At 46.5% G+C, this 25,912-nt stretch overlaps 1 protein-coding gene across 1 annotated transcript; it reads right to left on the reverse strand.

The window, feature by feature from the left end:
- Positions 1 to 830: 830 nt before the first annotated feature.
- LOC131421185 (serpin A9-like) lies at positions 831 to 9,515 on the reverse strand. Its single transcript, XM_058567908.1, has 4 exons — positions 8,885 to 9,515; positions 4,523 to 4,796; positions 2,427 to 2,574; positions 831 to 1,034 (listed from the first exon to the last, which is right to left on the reverse strand). Exons 1-4 carry the CDS (start codon positions 9,513 to 9,515, stop codon positions 831 to 833), a joined length of 1,257 nt encoding a protein of 418 aa, XP_058423891.1.
- Positions 9,516 to 25,912: the final 16,397 nt, after the last annotated feature.

The raw sequence follows: 25,912 nt of genomic DNA on the forward strand, positions 1-25,912 counted from the left end.
GGCTGTGAGGGGTCTTGGAGAGCCCGTTTTTCACACAGCGAGCCACCCCTCCCCCTGCTCTGAGAGCCGTGTGGTCTCAGTCTCTGGGTCGCAGTCCTTGGGGAAGGAAAGGAGCTCCTCTTACCTCCTTCCACTTCCTCTGGGGATTCCAGCACCTCAGTCCTAGGGTGTACAGCTGCCTGGGTGCCTCAGACATCCCTTGTGTTGTGTGAATAGCTTCTGTTGGAATATGAATATCCTTTTTGTTGTGCCTTGAGGGGGAGAGTTCAATGTGGGAAGCTCACTCCGCCATGATCACCATAAGTTTTTGTTGAACGAATGGATGAATGAATTCATGCGGCCACTGACATGTCACACAGTGATGACCTGGCTACTGTGAGTTAGCTGATAAACCATTTTTAAAATTAGGACCCTGGAAGCATATGGGTGCACTTTTGCTGGCCAAATTCACATTTTAGATTTATTGAATTTATTACTGTAATTCTGCAGTAAAGGTGACTGACCTATGTGTTACCATTCCCGGGGGCTCTGAGAAATGAAAATATGCCAACCCAGAAATATTCCATGAAGCTAGTTACCTGGGAGGACTTATGGAAAAGAGACTTGACTGGAGGTAATGGGCTTTGGTTTGTGACTGAGATCTCTGCAGACTTTTGATGATTGAACCTCAAAAGTGGAATCCCAAGCAGCAATGCAGCTCTACTGTGGTGAGGTGAACCCTCAGAGCAGGAGGAGGCACGTCCCAATGTCATACCAGGAGCATCATGCCATGGGATTTATTATTTCCTGTGCATTGTCAATACGTAATCAGCCAACAGGCCTTTTACCACCTAGAATTCAGTGGGATTTTCCACTTTCCCTAGGAAGAGAGTGGTCTCTGTGGATCTCCTTATAATTTGCATCAGGAACGGCCTATTAAAACAGATGATGGATTGAGATGGGCCGTCCTTCGACCGGACTATGAACTTGCTGGCTGTGGCTGCTGCAGCCTCGGTACCTTCCTCACTGATGTCCAGCACCGCCTTGTGGGTGGCCTGCCAATGGAAAAACAGACATCAGCAGCAACCACGGAGACACTTTTACTTAACTGAGTTTTGGTGTTTTGCCTGGGAGTAGGGACGCCCCCCTCGAGAGGTTTCAAGATTATATACGCCAAATGCCTGGCATTAGGTTTGCTCTGCCCACTGCAGCTCTTGTTGCTACTGGCCAATTGGCCCTTCAACGTGGAGTTGAACTGTTACAAATACAGACCAGAAAGACCTAGGTTAGAGTCCCAGTTCTGACACTTATTGTCACGAAAGTTATTTAGGGACCACGTGCTTCACTTTCCAAATCTACAAAAGGGTGATAACAATTGCATGTATCCCACAAGGGTATTTGGTGAATTAAAGGAGATCGTACAAAGTATGTATGCAGTAATAGCTATAATTGTTGCACAGGGGGCATAGGTCAGGTATTAATTATTAAATTTTTATTAAATATTGGATCCCTTCTTGGTCTTCTAGAAAAGAGATTCTTAACCTCGAGTACCTGTACTCCTAAGCTTCAGGAGGCCTGAGAACTCCTGACGGTTACAGATGGCATTTGTTATACGTACGCAGAAGCACATAATGGGAGAGGTGCATTATGCTCATCATATTCCAGAGGGACCTCTCTGCATTCCTTCCTGGATGCCAATGGCAAAGTTCCCCTTCAGTGGCCCAGGACCACTTCTGACCATTATAATCTGTTATCAAAATAAATTTTTACATCAGGGATCAGAAACCCATATGAAGTCAGGGGTTAAATGAGGACACCTCTTGTAAGAAGGTGGGGCACACAGGGAACCCGGAGGGTACCCTCTCACTGAAAGGGGTGCTCATGGCTCAGCTCTGGCTGATGGCTGCTGTGTAGAGATTTGGGCTCACTGTTGCCATGTGGAAATTGGGCTCAGTGATTTGTTTAGAGAATCAGAAATTAGATTTTTACATCCAATATCCAATGTTTTAGAAGTCAGCTTTCTCTTTTTCTTTCTTTTTTCTTTTTTAACACTGCAGTCCAAACAAAACACATCTATAGGGTATTAATGGCCCATGGGCAGCCACATTTTTGCCTCAGTGTGAGGACCTAGGCTTCAGGGAGGTGAGGTCAAACGCCAGGTGGGCACCTGCTTGTCTGCAGCAGGTGTCGGGGCCTGATTTCAAAGAATTGTAGTCGGACCTTAGGAATATTTATTTGAAGAGTGATCAAAAATGCCTATGTATCAGAGGTGTGATGGCCATAAAGCCACAGGCCTCATGGCTGTGAGATTCAGACCTACTTCTGCCACAGAGAAGTCACTTCACCCCTTGGGGCCTCCGCTTCCTTATCAATGAGAAGAGAGTGCTCAATTAGCCAATCTCTACAGCCCCTTCCAATTCAGACAATATTCTCATGGACCAACTCACTTTTGAAAGCTGCAGGGAGTGTCTTCTTGTGATTCCAGAAAAATCAGCATTATTGTCAAAGGCATCCCGGATGCCCATGTTCGGGAGGATGGTTTCCAGGTCATAGGAGGCAGAGATGGAAAATTTTGGAATGAACACTTCTATCCACCTGTGGAGAAGAGGGAAGGAAGAGGTGAGGTCACAAGCCCCTGGGTCACCATCTCTGCCTCTAGGTAGTGTTTCATGAGACTGTTCTTCCTTCAGGCATTGCTCATTGTGCTAAAGGAATCAACACATCCCTGACAACCAACCCAGGTTGCTCTGGAAGTAAGCCTCCCAGATGAGCAAGAACAGCCCTGAAGACATATGAGATGAAAAAAGGGCCCTCTAAAGAAGTAGGGGACAGAGGAAGGAAGGGGGGCTCAGCAAGGGAGCCTATGGCAGAGACACTGGGAGGCACTGGGCAGTGATGGAAGTGCATCTACCACCCCTGGCCCAGATTCCCCCCACCAGCCCGTCCCTAGACAAGCCCTACAAATCCCCAAGAGGAGCAAAGTCCAACAGAACTTTCTGCAAAGTCAGAAATATTCTATATCTGTGCTGTCCAACATGGTAGCCACTAGCCACATGGGGTTATTGAACAACTTAATGTGGCTAGTGCCAAAGAGGATTTTCAATTTTGCTTAATTTTAATTAATTTAAATTTAAATAACCACATATGGCTAGTGGCCACGATATCGGATAGCACAGCCCTAGAGTTTGGCACAATTTTCTCTTCCTCTGCAATGGTTTCCCTGAACCAAGAATGACCAGCCCTCATTTATCGAGCATTTACTACGTGCCAGGCATTGTCCCAGACACATTCATGAACATTATCTCCATTTTAAAGATGGTAGAGCTTAGCTTTAGTGCTTTGCCCAAAGTCATGCACTTACGAGTCACAGAAATAAAAACGCAAAAGTGTAGAATGGACAATTCAGTCCTCATTGATGGACTTCTTGGGACATCTAGCACAATGGACAGCTCTCTCTTCCCTGTTACTATCTCCTGCACTGGCTTGGCCATCTCCATCTTCTCTCTGCTCTGCCTGCTCTTCCTTACAGACACCCCTCCCCTCCTCTGTGCTGCCTCCTCTTCCTCTATCTAGCCCTGGTTGCAGTCTGAGAAGACAAGAAACCTTTGAAACATCCTACAATGTCCATGATCCTCAACTTTTCATCTTTGCTAGTGCTGTTTCCTTTACCAAAAATGCCCTTCCCAAGCTTCTATGTCCTATCTATGCCTTCATGTCACTCGAATGCACCACCTCCTTGAAGCCTTCCCTCCATCCCAGCTGAAAGTGATCTCTCTTTGCTCAGAAGCTCCTCAGCACTCTGCCTGCCATCCCCTGGGGCATTAATCTTTCTTCCTTGAAATACAGTTATCCCTGATCCTGTCTTTTCTCTCCTCCTAGACTATGAGCACCTAGGAATGATGCTGGCAATGTCAAGAAAACATTGCTAAGAGATGGTACATAAGACTTGGAAGTTCCTTTTAATCTTACGCTTAACATCATTTTGATACTCTCTGTAATAATTACAGAACTAATAATAATATTACTATTAGCTAACATTTATTGAACACTTACTACCTCCCTGGCATTCTTCTAAGCACTTTATAAATAGTAACTTATTTTATCTTCTCAACAACCTATGAGTTCACTAATATTATTATCCTCATTTTATGGTGAGCACCAATGCTTCTTTTGCTTGTTTATTTTCATGGAATTCAATACCAAATGGGCTGATACAGTGAGCTCTGCTGGCACAGAATAGCTACAGTGACATAATAGTGTTTCAGGGACATATTAGCTGCATGACCTTGGGCAACTGACTTCCCTTCTTGGAGCCTCTATGTCCTTATCTGTGAATGGGTGTGATAATGCTTCTCAGCTGTCAGGTGATCATGAAGTTCAAGTGAGAACACATATGCACAGCACCAAGCTCACTGTCCAGCATGCAGATGGTGCTCAATTTGCAGGAGTGATTTTTCAACAGCGGCTGTCGTGGTCTTTTCCCCATCCTTGGATGTGGACCATCACCCGCCTCAGCCCCCAGCAAATTGACACAGATGCCCACCTCTTCTGGAGTGAGTGGCTCCACTTCCTCAGCATCCTGGCTGACAAGACCTGTTCCAGCTGCCTCATCTTGCCCCGCCCAGGGAGGACAAAGAAGGCCACGATGTCTCCACTGTAGTCCATTTGCAGCACAGAGCAGTTCAGTTCCGGATCCACCCCAAAAGCAAATTGCTCCACCTGGTGCATCATCGGGACCTGCACAGTGGTCCCTTTGCCCACTAGGAATGGGAAGCTTTTACTCGTGTACGCAGGATTAAAGGGCTTCTCCCACTTGGCTAGCACAAGGAGAGAAGAGAGGTTTTTTGTCAAAGTGCAAATAATGAGGTAAAGACAGCAAAAATGGTGAGATAAGGACCTCTGAAAACTCTTCACTGTAAAAGCAATGAGAAAACTGCCAACAATGGTCAGAATTAAACATTTTTAGAACTCTGGAAATTAATCAAATGCTTTCAGCAAACCAGGAACAATTTATTAAGAAAAACAGCTAAATCTTGCTAAGAACAGTGAGCTCTGTGGTATTTTAACCTGTCCTAGTTCTATTCCCCACTCCCCAGCTCTTCAGTAGCCTTGAAAAATAATAGCCTGCATTTTAAGTGAAATCCAGCAGGCTGGCAGCCACTGAAGGGAAAAAATAGGGCTCAACCCTTTCAAAGACTCAATCCCAAAGAACTGTCGTTATTTGACCTGTCTTGTGCTTCCCTGTAAGGCATCACTTGCAAAGCTGTCTGTATGTGATCTGATTTGGAGCTCAAGCAATGCAAAAAGACTTGCTCTCAGGGGAAATTAGTGAAAAATAGTTACAGGCAGTGATAAATTTTGCAGTTGCGTGAGGCAGTGTATAACAGTTGGGGCAAGCAATAGATTAATCAAAAAGCTTTACAAGACAGGCTGGGAGTGAGGTGGCACCAGCAAAAATGACAGATTGAGGACCTCTGCATATTCACCCTTCCATAAACGTACAAGAAAGACTGGCAAAAATATCCAGAATCAACTTTTTCGGAACTCTGGAAATTAACCAAAGGCTTGCAGCAATCTGGGGAGAGTTTATTCAAGAAAAATGGCTGAATCTCAATGAGAACAGACAACTTTGTGGCATTTTAACTTGCACAAGTTCCATCCTTTACTCTCTAGTTCACCAGTAGCCTTGAAAAATAGCAGCCTGAATTACCAAGAGGAACAGAGTTGGAGCTCTTTCTTTTGTTTGTTTGTTTTTTGTTTGGAAGATTAGCTCTGAGCTAACATCAGTTGCCAATCCTCCTCTTTTTGCTGAGGAACCCGTGCCCATCTTCCTCTGCTTTATGTGGGATGCCATCACAGCATGTCTTGACAAGCAGTGCATTGGTCCACAGCCTGGGTCCAAACCTGCAAAGCCCTGGTCGCTGAAGCAGAGTGCACAAACTTAACCACTATGTCACTAGGGCAGCTCCTGGAGCTCTTTCCAAGCCTCATTTCCAAAGAATTATCATTATTTTACATGTCTGATGATCCCTGGAAGATCCCATTTACAAGGGTAATTGGAGCTCACTCAGTGCTAAAAGCCATCTCCTGGGGGTCAGGGAGTATTTGGTAGAAACAATTACAGACAAGTGTTTAGTTTCATGGTTGCCTAGGTAAGGATAACAGACGGGACAAACAATAGATTAATCAAAAAATTTTAAATGAAAAGCTGAGGAATAATATGCCCATAGGGGAAACACCATAAGGCCTCAAACTACTAAATGATTATAGCAAGGTTGCAGGATACAAGGTATACACACAAAAATCTATCATTTTTCTATATACTAGCAATGAACAAATGGAATTTGAAATTAAAAATACAAAACCATTTACTTTAATCTCCAAAAAAATGAAATACTTAGGTATAAATCTAACAAAATATGTACAAGATCTATATGAAGAAAGCTACAAAACTCTGATAAATGAAATCAAAGAACTAAATAAATGGAAAGATATTGCATGTTCATGGATAGGAAGACTCAATATTGTTAAGATGTCAGTTCTTCCCAACTCGATCTATAGATCCAATGCAATCCCAATTAAAACGCTAGCAAGTTATATTACAAATATCAACAAACTGATTCTAAAGTTTATATCAAGATGCAAAAGACCCAGAATAGGCAAAACAATATTGAAGGAGAAGAACAAATTTGGAGGACTGACACTGCCCTACTTTAAGACTTACTATAAAGATACAGGATTCAAGACAGTGTGGTGTTAGGGCAAGAATAGACAGATCAATGGAACAGAATAGAGAGCCTAGAAATAGACCCACATAAATATAGTCAACTGATCTTGGACAAAGGAGCAAAGGCAACACAATGGAGCAAAGACTGTCTTTTCAACAAATGGTGCTGTAACAACTGAAATTCATGTGCAAAAAAAAGGAATCTAGAAGAACACCTTACACACTTCACAAAAATTGACTCAAAATGGATCACAAATGTAAAACACAAAACTTTGGAACACCTAGAATATAACATAGGAGAAAACCTCAATGACCTTGGGTATGGAAATAACTTTTAGATACAACACCAAAGTCACAATACATGAAAGAAATACTTGATAAGCTGGACTTAATTAACATTCAAAACTTCTACTCTATGAAAGCCAATGTCAAGAGAATGAGAAGACAAGCCACAGACTGGGAGAAAATATTTGCATAAGAAATATCTGATAAAGAACTATTATGAAAAATATACAAAGAACTCTTAAAACTTAACAATAGGAAAACAAACCACTGGATTCAAAAATGAGCAAAAGACCTGGACAGATACCTCATCAAAGAAGACATACAGGTGGCAAATAAATGTATGAAAAGATGCTCCACATCTTATGTTATCAGAGAAACGCAAATTAAAATAACAATGGGATACCACTAAACACCTATTCAAATGGCCAAAACCTGGACTACTGACAACACCAAGAGCTGACAAGGATATGGAGCAATGGGAACTCTCACACATTGCTGGTGGGAATGCAAAATGGTACAGCCACTTTGGAAGACAGTTTGGTGGTTTCCTTCAAAACCAAGTGCACTCTTGCCATACAATCTTGCAATAAGGCTCCTTAGTATAGGAGTTGAAAACTATGCCCACACAAAACCTGCACATATTATATGATGCTACTTATATGAAATGTCCAGAATGGGAAAATGGGTAGAGACAGAAAGTAGATTACTTGTTGCTGGGGGAAGAGCAGGAATGAAGAGTGACTGCTAAGGGATAAGGGGTTTCTTTTTGAGATGATGAAAATGTTCTGGAATTACCTAGTGGAGGTATTTGCACAACCTTGTGGATATACTAAAAACCAAAACCCACTGAACTGTATACTTTAAAATTATGAATTTTATGGTATGTGATTATATTTCAATAAAAAATTAAATTAAATTAAAAGGGACAACATATATAGACTGCAGGAAGCTTAGTAGGGGCTCAAAGCATATTATTTCTTTTCCCTTCTCATCCGTCCTTGCAGAATGGATGGATAAATGCGTGGAAAGATAGGTGAATGGGTGGATAGAGGGATAGATGGATAGATAAATGTGTAGATGGATGAATGGAAGGAGGGAGAAAGAAATGGAAGGAGATAGAGGAGAGGGAGAGAGAGAGAAGATACAGTAGCGTCCATGATAACTCTGCCTGGAGAGTCCAGGAACTTCAACCAGAAGCACAACCCTATGAAGTTGGCTTTATCTTCCATCCATCCAGTCAGCATAGAGGCTGGCAAACATCAAGCACTCAACACATGGTAGATCTTCCAAATTAACACGCCCAGGATCATGGGACAGAGGTGGAATTTAAGCCCAGGGCTGTTTGTTTAAAGCTGATGCTCATTCTACTGCAGCACAGGGTCTTTGTAAACTGTAAAGCTCCAGACAGGTGCACAGGGGATGTGAATGACAGATATACTAGCCTGTCTGCACTTCCACACCTATGAAAGTGTTCTCACATTTGGATTTCCTTCTTAAATTGGGTTATCAGAGAGCTCTGTGTCCCTCCTTGAAACCTTCAGAAAACAGTGGGGCAGCTTCTGGTGGCAAGAGTTGAGGTCTTTTTCCCAAGCTGATTTCCAGAAGATTTTTCCCATGGGCTGTCCACTGAGGTGAATGTCAGCCCCTCAGGACACGTAGGCAGGCTGTCAAAGACAGAGCTGTATGAGCTCCACTGGAGTTGATAAACTGAAGCTCATAGAGGGAAGATGAGATATCCAAGGTCATGCAGCCCACTAGTTACAAAGCTAATTAGAACTCAGGTCTTCCCATTGCCCCACCCTGTTGTTTAGGGTTTGTCTAGCTTGCTTATTTGACTGGGGGACAAAAAACGAACAGAACATTAAAATCAAAGTCACCCTTTCAGAGCCTTACCTTTAAAGAAAATGTGGTTCACCAGGACCATGACGGTCAGAGGTTCAAGGCCTTGGATTAAGTCTACAACCTTCCCTTTGGTCTCCTTCTCCACATAGCTGTTGATCGTCTTCTGGGCAGCGGAGGTATCAGAGAAATCTGTAGAAAAGACTTCTGACTCATATAGCCTCTTGATGTTTTCCAAGAAATTTTTCTGTAGCCCCAGCTCCTTTTTGATGAAGAGGACACTCCCCATCTTCAAGTCCAGGTCTTCGCTGGGGACACTGAGTGAGTGGACCAGGCTCTGGAAGCCCTGGTGGATGGCGGACTCCAGCGTGTGTGTGAGGTTGAACCCCAGGCTCTGGAGGATCTGGGTCTTGGTGGCTGAGCGGGCCCCGAGGGAGAGCATAGCCAGGGAAGCGGAGACACTCACAGGGGAGAAGAAGACGTTCTTACTCTGGGTCTTCAAAACCAGCTTCCGGTACAGGCGGAAGGCAAAGTTGGTGTTGCTGGAAGACACCTGAAAGGCGGGGCTGCTCTTTGTGGAGGAAGGGCCGGAGCCTCCTCTGCTGGGGGGACTGGATGGGGCCACACAATAGATTGGCGCACAGAGGCTAACAACTAAGAAAAGTGGATAAAAGGAGGATGCCATTTTGGAACGAGATAAGTCTGCAAGAGAGGAAAGAATCATTGAGGGGAGGTAAGCTGAGGGTCCATCCCTGAATCAGAGACCTTGCAACATCGCACACCATTAGTGACAGAATGGGGACCAGTGGGACAGTTAACAGAGCCGTTCTCTTACGTAATCTCATTTGATTCTCACAATAACCCCACAATGTAGATACGTTACTGTCCTCGTTTTACAAATCAGTAAACAGGCCCCAGAGAGGTTGTGTAACTTACCCCAGGTTCCACAGCTAGTCTGTGTTCTGTCTGGGATTCAAAGTAGGGTCTCAAATCCCAAATCCCAGATCCCAGGCTCTTTGCCATTTACTTTATAGGCTTATTTTTTAAGAAACGAGACAGTGAAACCAGATTGCAAAGTCCAATCTTAGCAGCCAGAATGATCTCTTACCCCTCGGAGAGCCCTCCAAACATTCTTTGTATCTTTAGTGTAAATCTGATCATTTTCTAGCCATGGATGCCTATCCCCAGCCACAGGCATTTACTGGCATGTTGATGTCCCTCAAAAAGTGGAAATCCAGGGGCCGACCTGGTGACATAATCGTTAAGTTCACACGTTCCACTTCGGCAGCCCAGGGTTCACGGGTTCAGATCCCAGGAGTGGACCTACACACGGCTCATCAGGCCATGCTTTGGCGGTGTCCCACATACAGAATAGAGGGAGATGGTCACAGATATTAGCTCAGGTACAATCTTCCTCACCAAAAAAAAAAAAAAAATGTGGACATCCAGAGCAGAAGGCTGTTCTCCAGGTGCCTTGAGTGAGGCTGGGCAGTTAGCTCTAGACACGACTGCCTGATTCCCCACAGGCCTCATCCAGCCAGTAACCCTAACCCAACCCTAACCCTAACCCTAACCCCAACCCCACCCCTAACCCTAACCCCAACCCCAACCCTAACCCTAACCCTAACCCTAACCGTAAGAATTTGGCTCCAGGAAGATTTTAGACTAAATGCCCTGATGGCATTTGGAGACTCCAGTACTTTTGGACTAGGGCAGAGTTGGGCTTGCATGCATCAATTATGATGTCCATGATGGGCAATTTTTAACTTTTTTTTTTAAACAAAGATGAAGAGTGCTTTTATTTATTTATTTATTTTGCTGGGAAAGAGTCACTCTGAGCTAACATCTGTTGCCTATCTTCCTCTCTCTCTCTCTTTTTTTTCTTCCCCAAAGCCCCAGTACATAGTTGTGTATTTTAGCTGTAAGTCCTTCTAGTTCTTCTATGTGAGCTGCCACCATGGCATGGCTACTGACAGGTGAGTGGTGTGGTTCCACGACCGGGAACTGAACCCAGGCCACTGAAACGGAACGCACTGAATGTTAACCGCTAGGCCATCAGGGCTGGCTCAATGATGGGCAAGTTTTTAACCTCTCTACATTTCAGTTTTCTTTTTCTCCTCTGTAACAGAGGGATGATTATCTGCACCTTACAGAGTTGTTCATAGGATTGATACAATAAGGTCTCTTATCTGTGTCGGGCTAATCCTAATACGATAGCCACATTCCCAATTACCTCTTTGTCGAAACTGAATTTATGTGAATTGAATAACATTGCATAGTACCAGATATGACTTAAAGTGGAAGGAACTATATGAAGAATCTTTTGCTGAATGAGTAATTCCTTTGGGAAACTGCAAATTTCTCTCCATTTCCTTTTTTTTTTTTTTGTGAGGAAGATCAGCCCTGAGCTAACATCTGATGCCAATCCTCCTCTTTTTCCTGAGCTAACATCCGTGCACATCTTCCTCTACTTTATATGGGATGCTACCACAGCGTGGCTCGACAAGCAGTGCATCAGTGTGCACCCAGGATCCGAACCAGTGAACCCCAGGCCACTGCAGCAGAGCGCGCACACTTAACTGCTTGCGCCCCTGGCCGGCCCCTCTCCATTTCCATTTGCAAATTTTTCTCCATTTCCATTTATCTGATTCATCAATTTTTGTTTTGTAGTTTTCTATCAGTTTGTTTGTCTCTCTAAGATACACTCACATATAGCACCCACTTACTGGACTCTTCATCCTCATGTTCTGAGCTGACCTCCTCAGCTATTCCCCACTCTGAGCCTGCTCTTTCTTTCTCCTTTTCCAGGATGGTCACATTACTCAAGCCATCATCCAAGTCAGAAAACGAACCATCACTCTCATTCTTGTCACCCTCCTTCCCCGCATCTGAGGTGTGGCCAACCATTCTTCCTTCTTGAGCCATCTCAAGCCTGACCTTCTCTCCATCCTCTTGCCCCACCCTTGGTGCAGACCCTTCTCATCTCTTCCCCAGACAGCCCTGAAGGTTTCTAGACTCATCTTCCTCCCCCTGGCTGTGTTCCCTCAAACTGATTTTTCTCAAGGTTGCCAGAGTGAACTTCAGTCTGGCTCTGTGCAAAGACCACCTTTTGGGGGATAGAGGTGAAACCCTCCATATGGCACATGCCCTCCAAGAACTGATCCCTTCCCCTCTCTTTTGCCCCACTGCCCACCAGTACACCCATCTGCAGTCCTCCTGCATTCTACAGCAATGGCCGACTGCTCATGATCCACCTCCTCTACCACCCCGTCTCCTCTCCCGGACTCCAATACTCTCTGCTACTAAAGCTCCCATGCCTCGACTAAGGCTGATTTCTCTCCCAGGGTGCCCCCTCCCCTTGCTCATGGAAAGGTCCTTCTTCCTTACTCTTGAAAACTCTACTTGGCCATGACCTTCTTGAGAGGTCCTTTCTAATCTTCTTCCCTGTTGTAGCTTCATCACTCCCTCCCTTCTCTCCTCTCCTACTTCTGAAACTTGATTCTACTTCTATGACTGCATAGATTGTCATTGACTACATGCATGTCTATCTAATAATCTGTAGGTTCTTTGGAGACAGGGACCATTTGTTTCTTGCATTCAATACATTGAGTCGGACATGTCAACTTATATAGGCTCTATAGGGGGTGTTGGGGCTACCATGGAGGACAGGTAAGCAGGGTCCTCGACCTTGAAGAGCTTACTGGGAGATGGACAGTTAGCAAATACTACCAGGTGTGAGAAGTGTATGTGATGGGTAAGTACAGGCTCTGGGCACACCTATCTCACAGTAAGAATAGCTTCTACTGGAAGTGACAGCTGGTTGAGACTTGAAAAATGTTAGCATGGTGAAGGGGATGAGACGAGAAGAGAGGTTTAGGCCAAGAGAACTGCCTGTGCAAGGTAGGTGTGAAGAGCAGAAAAGGTTCTGTGAAATGGAATCTCAGCGCTAGAGGGGCTCGTGGGAAAAGGCATGAGGGGCGGTGAAAGACAGGCTGCAGATGTGAAATGCCAGGTGCAGGGACGTACAGACTTGACTTTGCACCATGGGATCCATGCAGGGGATTGATGCAGAGGAGTGCCTCAAACAGAATGGAAGTTTCAAGGACTATTCTGGGAGTTACATGTGTCATTCATCGCTCTACCCAGCCCCCAGCACACTACAGTGAGCAATTGCAGGGGCTCAATAGACACTTGGTACACTGACCTGAGTCAGAAGAGTGTTTATACCAGTGTCAGGAGCAGGGTGGAAGGGAATGAAGGAAAGAGGAACGTGGGCCTAAAACCCTGGGTTTCTCCTATTTGATCAGCTCTGTGACAGGCCCGGGGTCTTCAGGAAGCCTTGTGAGAATGTGGGGTCTGTAGTATGCCTGGCATGGACTGGGGGTGTGCTGTGTTAACTTAGGGGTCTGCAGGACCTCCAGCCTCAGTGATTGAGTAGCAGCACTTGATCTTGACAGCCAACCAGAAGTCAGAGGCTAAGCAAGACCATCTGTTTCCTCCCAACCTCAGAGCAATAGATTATGTTTAAAGAATGGCAGACTTGTGCAATCACCTTGGCATTGCATCATCTCCCTGAATCTCGCTTTCCCCCATCTGTGAAAGAGACTGGCTCTTAGGAAAAAGTGAGACAGTCTGTGTAACACCCAGCATGGCGTCTGGCCCACAGTGGGCATGAGATCAAAGCTCCTTGGCACCTCTAGTGATTTTGCATTCTTCCATTGGAAGTAGGGTGAAGGGACAGTCTTGTCCTTGGATATTCATGAGAGAGGATAAGGTTGAAGGAAGAGAGGGTCAGCCGTGTGAAGAGGAAAGGAGCCACTGCCAGGCACAAGGATGAAGCACCACAGAGCACCACCAGGCCTGTGCCCCTCCTTGAGGAGGCTTCGGTGGGCATGGGGGCTCTCAGGGGCACCTGCTAACACCCTGGGCCTCCCAGAGGGTCCACATCCCCATCAGTAGACATGGCCTTGCTAGAGGACCTCTGACGCCATGCCCCAAATCCTGCTGAGAGGGATCTGGGCTTAGTGGGGAGACCCACTGAAACCAGTAGCCTGCAGTCAGCTAGTAAGTGTCCTGGTCCCACCATGGCCCTGGCCTCCATGTGACCTGAAGCAAGTTTCTGCTTCTCTCCAGGCCTCAGGGGGAGGTGGCCTCTACGGGCTCCCTTCCTTGACAGTCTGGGCTCTATGGCCATTGGCCTTGTAGGGGAGGAAGACCTATCCTCTACCCACTCTGAGTCCTTTCTGGCTGGGCTACAAATTAAATTGACGTGAGACAGAATAACAGGAGAAAATCAAACAGAGCTTTATAACATGTATACATGGGAGAGACCCAGGAAAGACTTGGTAACTTGACAAAATGGCGGAGGCTCTCATCGTAAATACTATCTTCACATAAAAATAAATAAATAAATAAATAAATAAATAAATAAATAAATAAATAAATAAATAAGGTAAAGACAAAGGAGGATGTTGGGGGTAGCGGGAGTCAGCTATGGGTGATTACCAGAAAAGCACAGTAAACAAGAGTAAGGTTAATATGCAGATTTAAGTCCTTACCTTCTGCACTAATTAGAGTTTCTAGAGATAATGTCATCCTCCCTTATTCCGGTACAGAGAGGGAGACACCTTTACAGATGGAGATTTTCCTTACAAGTGTAAATGTCTCTTACAAATGGTCACTTCTACTTTTACTTGGTTTTCAAAGCTTTGATAAGAATGGGCTTAGCAAGGACCCTCCCAGTCTATCCATACCCAAAGTTATCTACGGTGATGGTTTGCCCTGGAGACAGGCCTTCTATCTTAAATTCTTTTGGGCAGTTAGTTGGAGGGGAGGTCAAAGTTTCTTTCTGCATCTTCTGAGCCTTTATTGTCTTCAGCTCAAAATAGTCTGCATCCCAGAGTGGCACATCTTGGGGCGGCCTGCCCTGAACCGCATCAGCCTCAAGGAGCAGTTCCTTACACTCTCGGGGCAAAGCTCTGTCAAAAGCTTGTTCAGCTGGCTCTTCAAATCCAACCTCCTTCCATGCTCGGCCTCATCCCGTCCCAAACTCCTGTCCTCCTGTGGTGCCCCTTCTCTCTCCCAGCCCCACAAAGGTCTTTGCCCCTTTTTCTGCTGTGACGTGACTATTGCCTAGAGGTGTGTGAGTGTCCTACCTGTGGCCTATGCCCGTTGGGGTGACGGGGACACTCTGTCCTCTGTGTGCATGCTCCTATCTGGGCCCCTCCCTCCCAGCTGCCACTGTCTTAGTTCCACCTTCTATTGTCTCTCACTTGCTCAATTCCTCTCTCATTTCCCAGTCCAGTCGCTCATCCACACTGCAGACAGGGTGAGCTTTCTGGATGCACATCTCATGTGTCACTCACCTGTTCGGATTCCCCAATGGCTCCCCATTGACCTTGAGAGGAACGCCCAAGTGCCCGGCACTCCAGGTCCTTCTCCGTTGGGCCCCCACTTTCTTCCCCAGCTTCATCCTCAAGCATACAGCTCTCCCAGTTTCCTGGAAAGGTTGCGTCTCCCTCAGTCCACCCACCTTCTCCCGACTTCATTTGCCTTCTTGTCCAGCCTGACTGTCAAATGGCTCATTTCATCCCCAAACTCTACATTCCCTGGGGACTTTGTCTTTGTGACACACACTTTTGGCCAGGCTCCAAACCTGGAATAACCCACCTCTTGTCTCCTTCTTTGCCAAGTTCTGGGGAAAAGGTGGCTCAGCAAGGAAGTTTGGTCCACTGTGAATTCCCAATCGCTGATCTTTATTTGCCTGGCAACATAGCACTGATGAACTCACTCTCCCACTGACTTTAGGGACTATCTCAACCTTTTCCATCTCCTTAAGATGGACTCCTCACCCTGCCACATATGCACATGCACACACACACACACATGCGTCAGACAACCTTGCCTCCTTTCTCACATAAAAGGGAGACCCTCAGAAAAGCAACTGCCTTAACTTCCTGCACCAAGGACACATCCCCACTTTCCCCAACACTCCTCCCCTCCCCCACCCCTCCACTGCCCCCCTCTTCTACGGTCAATCTCCCTCCCTGATCTTTCATAAAGCATCCTGTGTCTCCATCTCAGGACCCCTACACCTCTCTCTTCTGTATGTAAATTCTCCCTCTCAACTGGATGCTTGCCATTGGCTTTTAAAGACATCCTGTTAGAGTCTTGCCCATTAAGACAAACATACCACCACAACAAACACAATAAAAATCCTCCTTTCACCTCCTCATTCCCTTCAAGCTATGGGCCCAACCCCACCCTCCCCATCACGGCCCAAATCCTCAAGACCTGTGTATTCATGGCTCCGTGGCCTTGCCTCCTGCTTGTTCTCTGGCCCATGCCAGTCTGGCTTCTGGGTCCACAGACACAGGACCAGCCTGTGAACCCATCTAGGTTCTCATCTTAACTAACTTCACAGTGGCACCTGGCTCTGGAGACCACACTTGGCTTCTTATCCAGTCCCTCCCTCTGAGTCTGTGCTACCACGTTCTCCTGGATTTCTCCCATCTCTCTGCTCTTCCTCCTTAGTCACCTTTGCTGGTTCCTCTTCGTCTCCCAGTCCTTATGTGTCGGCAGCCTCAGCACTCGGTTGCTTGGTTGCAGAGCTCTCCCCTCTTTAATCTCTCATCTCTCTCCAGCTGATCTCATCACACCCACGGCTTCATTACTAAGAGAGGCACACCATTTATTATCTTTAATCTCCAGTCCAGACCTTTCCTCTGAACTTCATGTATCTAATTGCCTACTTGATACTTCCTCTTGATATTGCAAATGAACCTTGAGCTCAGTATGACCCAAATTCAACTCAGACTCTTTCCAAACACCATATCCCAACAAAATTTACAACCAAAACCTTCTTTGAACCTTTCCAGTTATGGAGATGTTCTCCATTCTCTCAATGCACACTCCATTCCCCTTCTTTCAACACCACCATTTCCTTAGTTATTCAAACCTAGGATTCATCCTTCTACCTCCTTCTTTCTCATTCCCTGTGCCAACACATCACTTACTTTTTTTAAAGTGTTCCAGTAGCCTCCCATTTCCCAGAGTGGACACTGAAATCTTTAACCCGACCTGCGTAGCCTGGGCTCCGTGGGCCCCTCTAGCTTCACCACACATCTCAACTCCTCTCGCTCTAGACCACTATCCAGCCATTCTGCCCATTTGTATGACCCTCACAGGTGATATTTGTTGTTCCCCACTTCTGGAGTGTTCTCCCCACTCCTCTCACCAAACTTTTTCTTCTAATTAATTCCTATTCGTTGTTTAGGTCCTAGCTCATGTCACTTCCTCAAGGAATCTCTCTTTGACCACCGAGATGAGGAAAATTCCTCATATAAAATGTTTTATAGTACCGTAAACCTCTTAGTGAAACATTCATCAATGTCATAATTTCACATTTATTTGTGTGATTGAAAATTTAATGAATCAGGGAACTTTCCCATCTTGTTCACCACTTTTTTGCCAATACCAAACATTGAGTAAGTGTTTGCTGAATGAATAAATGAATGAATGAGTGGAAATAAAATAAAATGAGCAATTTACTTCTAAGGAGTGATACTGACTGGAAACGAGCAAAAGAGACTCTTTCAGGGTCTCATTTAGGGTGATAGTTACACAGGCATATACGTATATAAAAATTTGAGTTGACTTACGCTTCTGAACAAGACAAAGTCACTGATATTGGACTTGCAAACATTCGTAAAGAGAAAACTGGACAAAATACATGAGACAATTGAGACACTAAAAACATGCATGAAGCAGTTCAGACAGTGGACAACAGGCAGAGAAGGGAAATAAGTGAGGTAAGCCCTATGATTGTCCCAGTTTTCTGCCTAAAGGCGCTTTTACACACAGAGAGGGACACCCAAGGAGAGCATAATAGGCTTGCTAAGCTTAGGAGACAGACATCAGAGTCTGGGAAAGCCGAGGAAGCTATTATTTGTGCAGAAAAAATGTGCATCAGCTTAATTCCCCAGCTAAGTGCTAAGATCTGCACACATAAAGTAAAACTCCACAAGGCTGGTTCCACAAAAGCAAAAACAAAAAACTCCCATGAAAATGTAAGCAGAGCAATTCCTGGAGTTCACAGAGCATGGGGAGATATTTAGGTTATGACCAGCCAGAGTGAAGAGACCTCACTGAACACCTGGCGCATTCAGTAGAGACCCTAGAAGTGTCACATCTTGACATCAGGGCTAAACTACCTTTGGTTTAGAGCTGTTGTAGACACCCTAACAAAGCTTGAAAACACACCTGGACAGGATAAAGCAGTTCTGCAAGTAATTTAGTTGGTTGTCAAAACAAATGTCAAGACACTGTAAAGGAAGACAACAAATCACAAAAAAATTGTAATGTCATAATGTCCAACATCCAATCAAAAATTGCTAGACATTCTAAGAAATAGGAAAATGTGACCCGTGACCAGAAGAAACAAATCAGTCAATAGAAACAGGCCCAGACATAACTGAGAGTACGGAATTAACAGACAAGGACTTTAAAACAGCTACTTAAAATATGCTTAAATAAGGAAAACATTAGTATAAAGTGAAAAAATAGAAAGTATAAGAAAGTATCAAATTGAATTTTTGGAGGTGACAAATTCCATATCTGAAATGAAAAACTCATTGGCTAGGCTTAAGAGAAAATTTCTTTGTAGAAGAAAAGAGCAGTAGGCTTGAAAACATAGCAATAGAAATTATCCAAATTGAAGACAGCAAACTGGGGAAAAATAACAACAGAACCCCAGTGACTTGTGGGACAAAATCGAGTGGCCTAACATATGTATAGCTGGAGTCCTAGGCAAAAAGGGGGTCGGGGGGAACAGAAAAAGTTTTGAAAAAATAATGGCCAGAAATATTTGTGTAATTTACTCTATGTAAACTATGCCTAAAATAAAAAAAATAAATATGATAAAATGAAACGAATGCGGCTCTGCCATTTCTTTCCCTGCACCGTATGATTGCACATGCTTCTCAGTCTTCTTGGACTGTCCTTCCCACTCTCTCCTCCTCTCCATCCTCCCAGCTCTGATTCCAAATCACCCACTCCACAGAGTCTTCCTGCATCGCACACAAGGTCTGCCCCTTCCTTTATAAACACCTGGAGCGAACTGCAGCAATTTACCTTCTCCCGTGTCTGTCTCCCTGATTAGACAGTCTGGACCTTGTGTGGCTTCCTCCAGGGCAAAGAGTACAATCAGCAAGTGATGGGCAGAGAGGGAAAGGAATAAGGGGACTATAAAGATGTAGGAGGGAGTGGGAGGCAGAGGGAGGATGTTGGGAGCCCCAAGGGCCAGGCTCTGTTGACTCACCCACAACCAGGAACTTTGTAAAGGCCTACGGTTGGTGGAGCAGGTTGGGAGCCCAAAGAAGAATGAGGTTTCCTAAGCTTGCTTAATTGTCAAGAAGGCCTGTGTTCTCCTTAAAATGCAAATTCCCAGGCCCCACCTAGAACGACTGAGTCAGATTTTCCAGGGAAAGATGAGAAGACTCGAGAATGAGGGGAGCTGGGTGCTTCCTCCCTCCACAGCTTCTGCCGTTGTCCCAGAGAAAAACTTTCCAAGACTACCTCCAGCTCTGAGCTCCTCCATTCCTGGGCCTTGAGGGCCTTCTGGAAAGCCAAGGCTTGTTTTTCCCTAAATTTGTAAGACCAGTCCTGCTGGAGGAGCAACAGAGCAGCAGCAGATCTCCACGGGCCCATCTAAGGTCCCAGCAAGATGGACCTTTATCCCAAGTCCATCCTCCTCCATGGAGCCTCTCTTGCCATGTCCAGGTCTCTCTAGACTCTTTCTTTGCTGGCTATAGGATCTCATCCCTACTTCACACATCTTTATGCTTCTGTCCCATTTCTGGTTTAGGAAATCTTCATATCATTGTTTTAATCTGGCTATATCTTTTCTCTTTTAATATAATTTTTTATCTCATCTATTCTTGCTGTTAACTGTGGAGCAGATTGGGTGCCTCAAGGCTGGACTTGCAACATCACCTTAACCAGAAGCTACCCTTCAGAAGCCTCCCGGGAGGGACCCGATGATACCCACTGTGGACATGTGCACCTCTCTCGTGGGGGAAGTGCTCCCCAGAGCTCCCCACAGTCTCCTTTGCTGCAACATTGCTCATTTCTTTTTTTTTTTTTTTTTGAGCTTCTCGCTTTCTTTTTTTTTTTTTTTTTGTGAGGAAGATCAGCCCTGAGCTAACATCCATGCCAATTCTCCTCTTTTTGCTGAGGAAGTCTGGCCCTGAGCTAACATCTCTTGCCAATCCTCCTCCTTTTTTTCCCTTTTTCTCCCCAAAGCCCCAGTAGATAGTTGTATGTCATAGCTGCACATCTTTCTAGTTGCTGTATGTGGGACACCGCCTCAGCATGGCCGGACAAGCGGTGCGTTGCTGCGTGCCAGGGATCCGAACCCGGGCCGCCAGTAGCGGAGCGCGCGCACTTAACCGCTAAGCCACGGGGCTGGCCCCAACATTGGTCATTTCTTAGCCTGTCCAGAGTGGTCACCTGGCTTACAGGAGTCTGAGCCAAGCTGAAGGTGGAGATGGGGAAGGGGTAGATCCAGACAGACCCCCCCGGGCCCTGAGGAGTTTTGTCTGACTGTTCATTTGTTTCCGGTTGGTTCTTGGCAAAGGGTCACTATTTCTACATTATAAGATGTTGAGGAGCTTCTTGCTCCGGAAGGAATCTTCATCCTGGAGGGCCCCTTTCCCCAGCTTAGTCTGTGAGTCTGTGATTCCTTTGTTCACATGATGCTGAGAGGTAGCCAAAATGTTACCTGTGCTGGAAGGACAGGCAGTTTTCAAGGAAGCCCACCCAATAGACTTCCTTTCTCACGCTGGGTGCCTTTAATAGGCATCACTAACATCTGCCCACCCGGTGCAGAGCAGGTTCACATGAGTTACATCATTTAATCCCCCCAAATACCCTGTGAGATGGATCCAACGATGCCCACTCCACAGAGAGGAGAAACTAAGGATTGGGTGCAATTAAGTGCCTTGCACATGTCACAAACCAAACACACAGCAGAGCTGGGATTTGAACGTCAGTCTTTCTGACGCCAGGGCCTCTGCCACCGTCCAGCCACTCGCAGACCCTGCCAAAGGCCTCAGGACGAAAGGCCACTGTATGTAACACGGTATCTTGGGTTTGGGCCTGGAACAGACAAAAGGATATTAGCGAGAAAAACTATTGAAATCCAAATAAGGTTCAATTAATCGCAATGGACCAACATTGGTTCTTTAGTCTTGACAGATGTCTCATGGTGGTGTAAGATGTTAACCTGGAGAAACTGGGTGAAGGGGATACAGAAACTCTGCGCAATCTTCACAAGTTTTCTGTAAATCTAAAATTATTACAAAATTTTAAAATTTATTTAAAGAAGAAAGAAAGGCCAATTGTCAAGCATGACGAATCACGTACATGTTCCAACCTGGGCCTAGGACTCCGGGGGCTCGAGGAGGTGACTTCTGTGAGCTCACAGACTGGACATTCTCAGAGGCTCTCTGCCCACGACGTGGAACCATATAGTGGCTACGTCCTGCCTCCCCCAGTGTATTTTTACAGTTAATTTCTATTTGTGGAAAGTTTTCTGGTTTTCTATATATCGTTTTGCTATTAATTTTTCTGTTTAAACAAATTATTTTGTTTTTTAAACATGAATTGATTTAAAGATCAATCTTGAGTAAATAACAGTACAAAAGAGATGGGGATTCAGCCACAATCAGGAAAGTGGTTCAGGAATGACTGAAATTTGGGAAATTGAGCAGAAACGGAGAGCACGTTTCTCAAAGAGAAAGGGTGACTTGGCCTGGTGCTCCTATTGTCACACTTGAGCACTGACACGGTGACCCAGCAGAGTGGGAAATGCTCCCCTGGCTGGACAGAGAGGAAACCAGACTCCTGGCACCTTGCACGTGCTTGAAAAGCCATCTGCTTGGAAGCTGCACGAAGGCTTCTGGTTTCATGTGGAATGTCAAGCTGGATCGCGTCACGGGGGCCTCTGAACTCTGGGTTTCTGATGCTGGGCACTTCCATTCCTCTGTGCAGCTAACCCCTCTCCTGTCATCAAGAACACCCACATGTGGGCATCTCTGGGAGCAGAAGGCCCCAGAGGCCAATTGTGCAACAGAGACCCTGGAGAGGAGAATCCAAAATCTATTGTCTCAGCGGTGTGTGTCACCTGCTCAGTGAGGACGACCTGACCACCACCAGCCCCTCCAACCTCCCTTACCCTCTCTACTCAATGTCTTTATTATTTGTTACCCCTATTGCTCAGTGTCTGCCTCTGTCTACTAGCCTTGAACCTCCGCAAGGGCAAGGAGCTTTGTATATTTTGTTCACTGATGTGTCTCAAGCCCCTAGAACAGTTCCTGGCACAGAGTGGACGCTCAGCAAATATTTGCTGGCTGGCTGGCTGGCTGGCTGGTTGGATGGACAAATGTCCCAAAGAGTCCGAGCTCTGTGGCTTTCTAGCTGTGGAGCCTAGGGCAAATTATGTGGTCTTGTTGACCTCGGTTTCCTCAGCGGTAAAATGGACTGCTCACATGAACTTGAAGGGTGGCGGGTCAGTGGGGTGACGAAGGCACTTGTGTGGTACCAGGGTCATAAGAGGCATTTAGTACTTGTTGGTTCCATCAAAGTCAGAACCCATTCATTCGCTCGTGAGGTCAGTCAGTCCACAAACATGTGGCCTGGGAAGGCTTCTTAGAAGAAGGAGGAGTTGACCTTTTCCGGAAGGATGAGTAACACTCTGAAAGGAAGTGGTGGGCGTGGGAGAGAATGGGGAACAGGAACACAGCGGGCAGGGTGGGATGGCATGAGCAGATGCACGGAGGTGGCAATGCAGAGGGTGTGTTCTGCAGACCCACATGAGAAGCAGGCACGGCCACATCCCCATGCGCAGGCCTGTCAGGCTAAGGCACGAGGCCTTCCCTTCCAGAGGAGAGGAGAGCTCGGAGGGCACTGGCTGTGTCTGGAACATGGGTGATCGCTGTGGCAGTCTCTGTTCTCAGCAAACACACGCTGAGCATGTTCTCTGTGGCATGCAATGGCCTGGGCACTGGGGACACAGGGACACCCAGTCTGCAGCCAGAGGGACACTTAGCACCAGTTTGCCTAGGTCGCTCTCTGACTAAACACCTGTGACGGCCCACCATTATTCTTCAGAGACCAGCATTCTCCCTGTGGCCCACAAGTCCCCAGCCTACCTCTTCAGTCTTGCCACCCACCTCCTCCTGCCTTATTTTGTTGCTTTGGCAATATTAATCTCATTTCAGTTGCTTGTTCATGCCACCTCCCCACCAGGGGCTTTGCACATGCTGTTCCCTCTGCTGGGTCGAGTCTCCCTCTGCTCCCACCCCAACTTCTACCCTTCTTTTTATTTCCCAGATTTTATTTTTTTATTTATGTAGTGCAGAATGAAAACATGGCTAGGAAACCATATAGAAAAATATTTAAGATGTGCAACAGTCATTTTTAGATAAAGTTAGTTAAAAGGAAGATGAATAAAGCACTAGAGCTTATTTTAAAAACCCCAGTATTTTATATGTTATTAACTACGCTGGGAAAAACACACCTATAGGCGGTTGTTGCTTGTTTGTTTTTGTGAGAAAGATTAACCCTGAGCTAACATCTGTTGCCAATCCTCCTCTTTTTGCTGAGGAAGACTGGCCCTGGGCTAACATCTGTGCCCATCCTGCTCCACTTTATATGGGACGCCGTGACAGCATGGCTTGATAAGTGGTGCGTGGTCCACACCCGGGATGTGAACCCACAAACCCCGGGCCGCCTGAGCGGGGCACGTGAACTTAACCACTATGCCACTGGGCCGGCCCCGAGGTAGTTTTAATTAATAGCTATAGTTCAAAAACAGAGAAGCTCCCAGCACTCAGAGCTCTCCACAGTGGTCACATCCTGAAGCCTTGCTGAGCCCCCAGACTGGGTCTGACCCTCTTATTATATCCTCTCAAAGCACACCGAGATCATCTTTGGTCATGCTCCCTGGAGCTGATGATCATAAATTTACGTGTGTGGTTACTCGATTCATGGCTGTTTCTTCCACGGGATATTAACTCCCCCTTTTTGTATCAGCAACTAGTCCAGAGATCGCTGCCCCATAAATCACTGTCTAACACAGGATTGATTGCAGCCCACTGGGGGCCGGAGAGAAAATTCAGACCCAGGAGCCATCACAATGTGTGGAGGTGAGTGCTTTATTGAAGGGCTGCTTGGAAAATGCTGGAAAGGTAGAGAAAATTTCATAAAGAGGTCATAATGGACTGGGCGTTGAAGGATGAGTAGGAGCTGGTTAGGAAGGAGGGCATTCCTGGTAGAGGGGATGGCAAAGGCAAGTTCCTAGAGTGCAGCTTTTAGGAAACAGCTCATTGGTTCATCTCAGAGGCCTGAGTGAAGGTGGAAGAAAATCACAGCAGTAGCTCTCTGCCGAATGCCTACTACATGCCAGGCATAGCTTCTGTGCAATCTTATGTAACCTCAGAGATCCTCAGCCCTGTCGGGTAGATACTGTTACCCCCTTTCAGCAAGGAGGGACTGAGGCTCAGAGGGGTTGAGCAACATGCCCAAGTCACCCAGCTACTAAGTGGCTTACATGCTGTCCTGTGTCCCCAGTGGCCTATGTTGCAGACTTGAGTTGACCGCTGAGGAATTCCGTGTTCGTCTGGTGTCTTCCCACCCCCACCCCCTCAGGCTGGTGCAGGGGACATGGGGACGGTCAGCAGACACTCTGCAGGGATTCACAGCCTTCTGCCGCACATCTGTGTCCCTGGTGCAGGGTCTCGACCTGCTCCCTGTCCCACCCTCTCAAAGGGTCTGCTTACTCTGGTGCTCCCCAATCTTAGCACTGACCACCATAAACCAGCCCCATCCGTCTGCAGGCTGCCTTCTCCATGTGTGTGGGTCAGGTCTCCAGGGCCCTGAGGGTGCCCAGGGTGGAGGAGGGGGTAAGTCACTTCACCTCTCTGAGCCTCAGTTTTTACATCTGTCATATGGACATCCATTCTAGCTGCACGCAGGGTAGTGGCCAGAACACAAAAGGCACAGTGAGCTGTGAATTGCTAGGCACACCCAGAAGATGACAGTTGATGCCAGCTCAGGCTTCTTAGCGCCATGCCACTCAGGATCCCCTCCTCCCCAAACATCAGCAGCATTGTGCATTCATTGCAGAAGGAGTCAGCTGGGGAGAATGAGAGCCCGGTGAGCACTTGGTGCCCCCTAGTGGTCATGGACAGACCCTGCAGGGCCAGGTGTTCTGGGGCAGGTGCATGGGCCCCATTCACTCTCCAGCTGAGCTTGCTAACAGATCCAAGCCCCAAGTTCGAACTTTTGTGCTCTGGAATGAGACAAACAACGAATTCAGCCAGCATTGAATCCTAGCTGCTGCTGCTCTAGGTTGCATCCTTCTCATGCCAGACCAGCTCCACCCCTGTTTTGCCATCCGCCTGGATGCCCGCTGAGCCCAGAGCTCCCCTGTGGCCGCTCTGGGGGAGATAACTTCATAGCTCACATGCCCAAGACCTCAGGCCAAAGGCTCACAAAGAGGAACTAACGTCTCTAAAGCAGTGTGCTAGTTTCCTCAGAGCCCAGAGGGCAGTATTATAGCCCTCATTTCAGAAATGCGGAAATAGAGGCTCAGAGAGGGTATGTGGCTTTCCCAAAGACACTTAGTTACTAAGATCTGAGCCCAGGTCTCTCTCGCTCCAAGGACCAGGTACTAGCCTTGGCTCACAGCATCCCCAAATTATTCACCAACAGTCAGCAGACCTGGGGGGAGGGAGTTGTTTATTAAATCACAAAACCCCTCTGCCTGCCAGGGGGAGAGATCACTGCCAAGTGGGTGGGGGTGGCACATCTGATCTGATATTTGAATGGGCAAGGGGGCGATAAGGGAGGAAACGGCACACAGAAGCCCCGAGAGCCAGGGCTGCCTGTTCGGACGGGGGTCTTTGGAGCTCATGATGATGTGGGATTAGACTGGAACATCCCTGTGGTCTCAGTTCCAGGGATATGAAACGTTTTCAGCCCCAGGCCATGGTTGGGGTTGTAGCAAGCTGGAATCCCCCC

The sequence above is a fragment of the Diceros bicornis genome, chromosome 24 (genome assembly GCF_020826845.1).
Source record: "Diceros bicornis minor isolate mBicDic1 chromosome 24, mDicBic1.mat.cur, whole genome shotgun sequence".
NCBI lineage: Eukaryota > Metazoa > Chordata > Mammalia > Perissodactyla > Rhinocerotidae > Diceros > Diceros bicornis.

Coding starts and splice junctions, on each gene's coding strand:
- LOC131421185 (XM_058567908.1), bottom strand. CDS start 9,515: ATGGCATCCTCCTTTTATCCACTTTTCTTAGTTGTTAGCCTCTGTGCG. Junction 2,575..4,522: donor AGCCACTCACTCCAGAAGAG/GTGGGCATCTGT, acceptor TCTTCTCCACAG/GTGGATAGAAGTGTTCATTC. Junction 1,035..2,426: donor ACTCCCTGCAGCTTTCAAAA/GTGAGTTGGTCC, acceptor TTCCATTGGCAG/GCCACCCACAAGGCGGTGCT.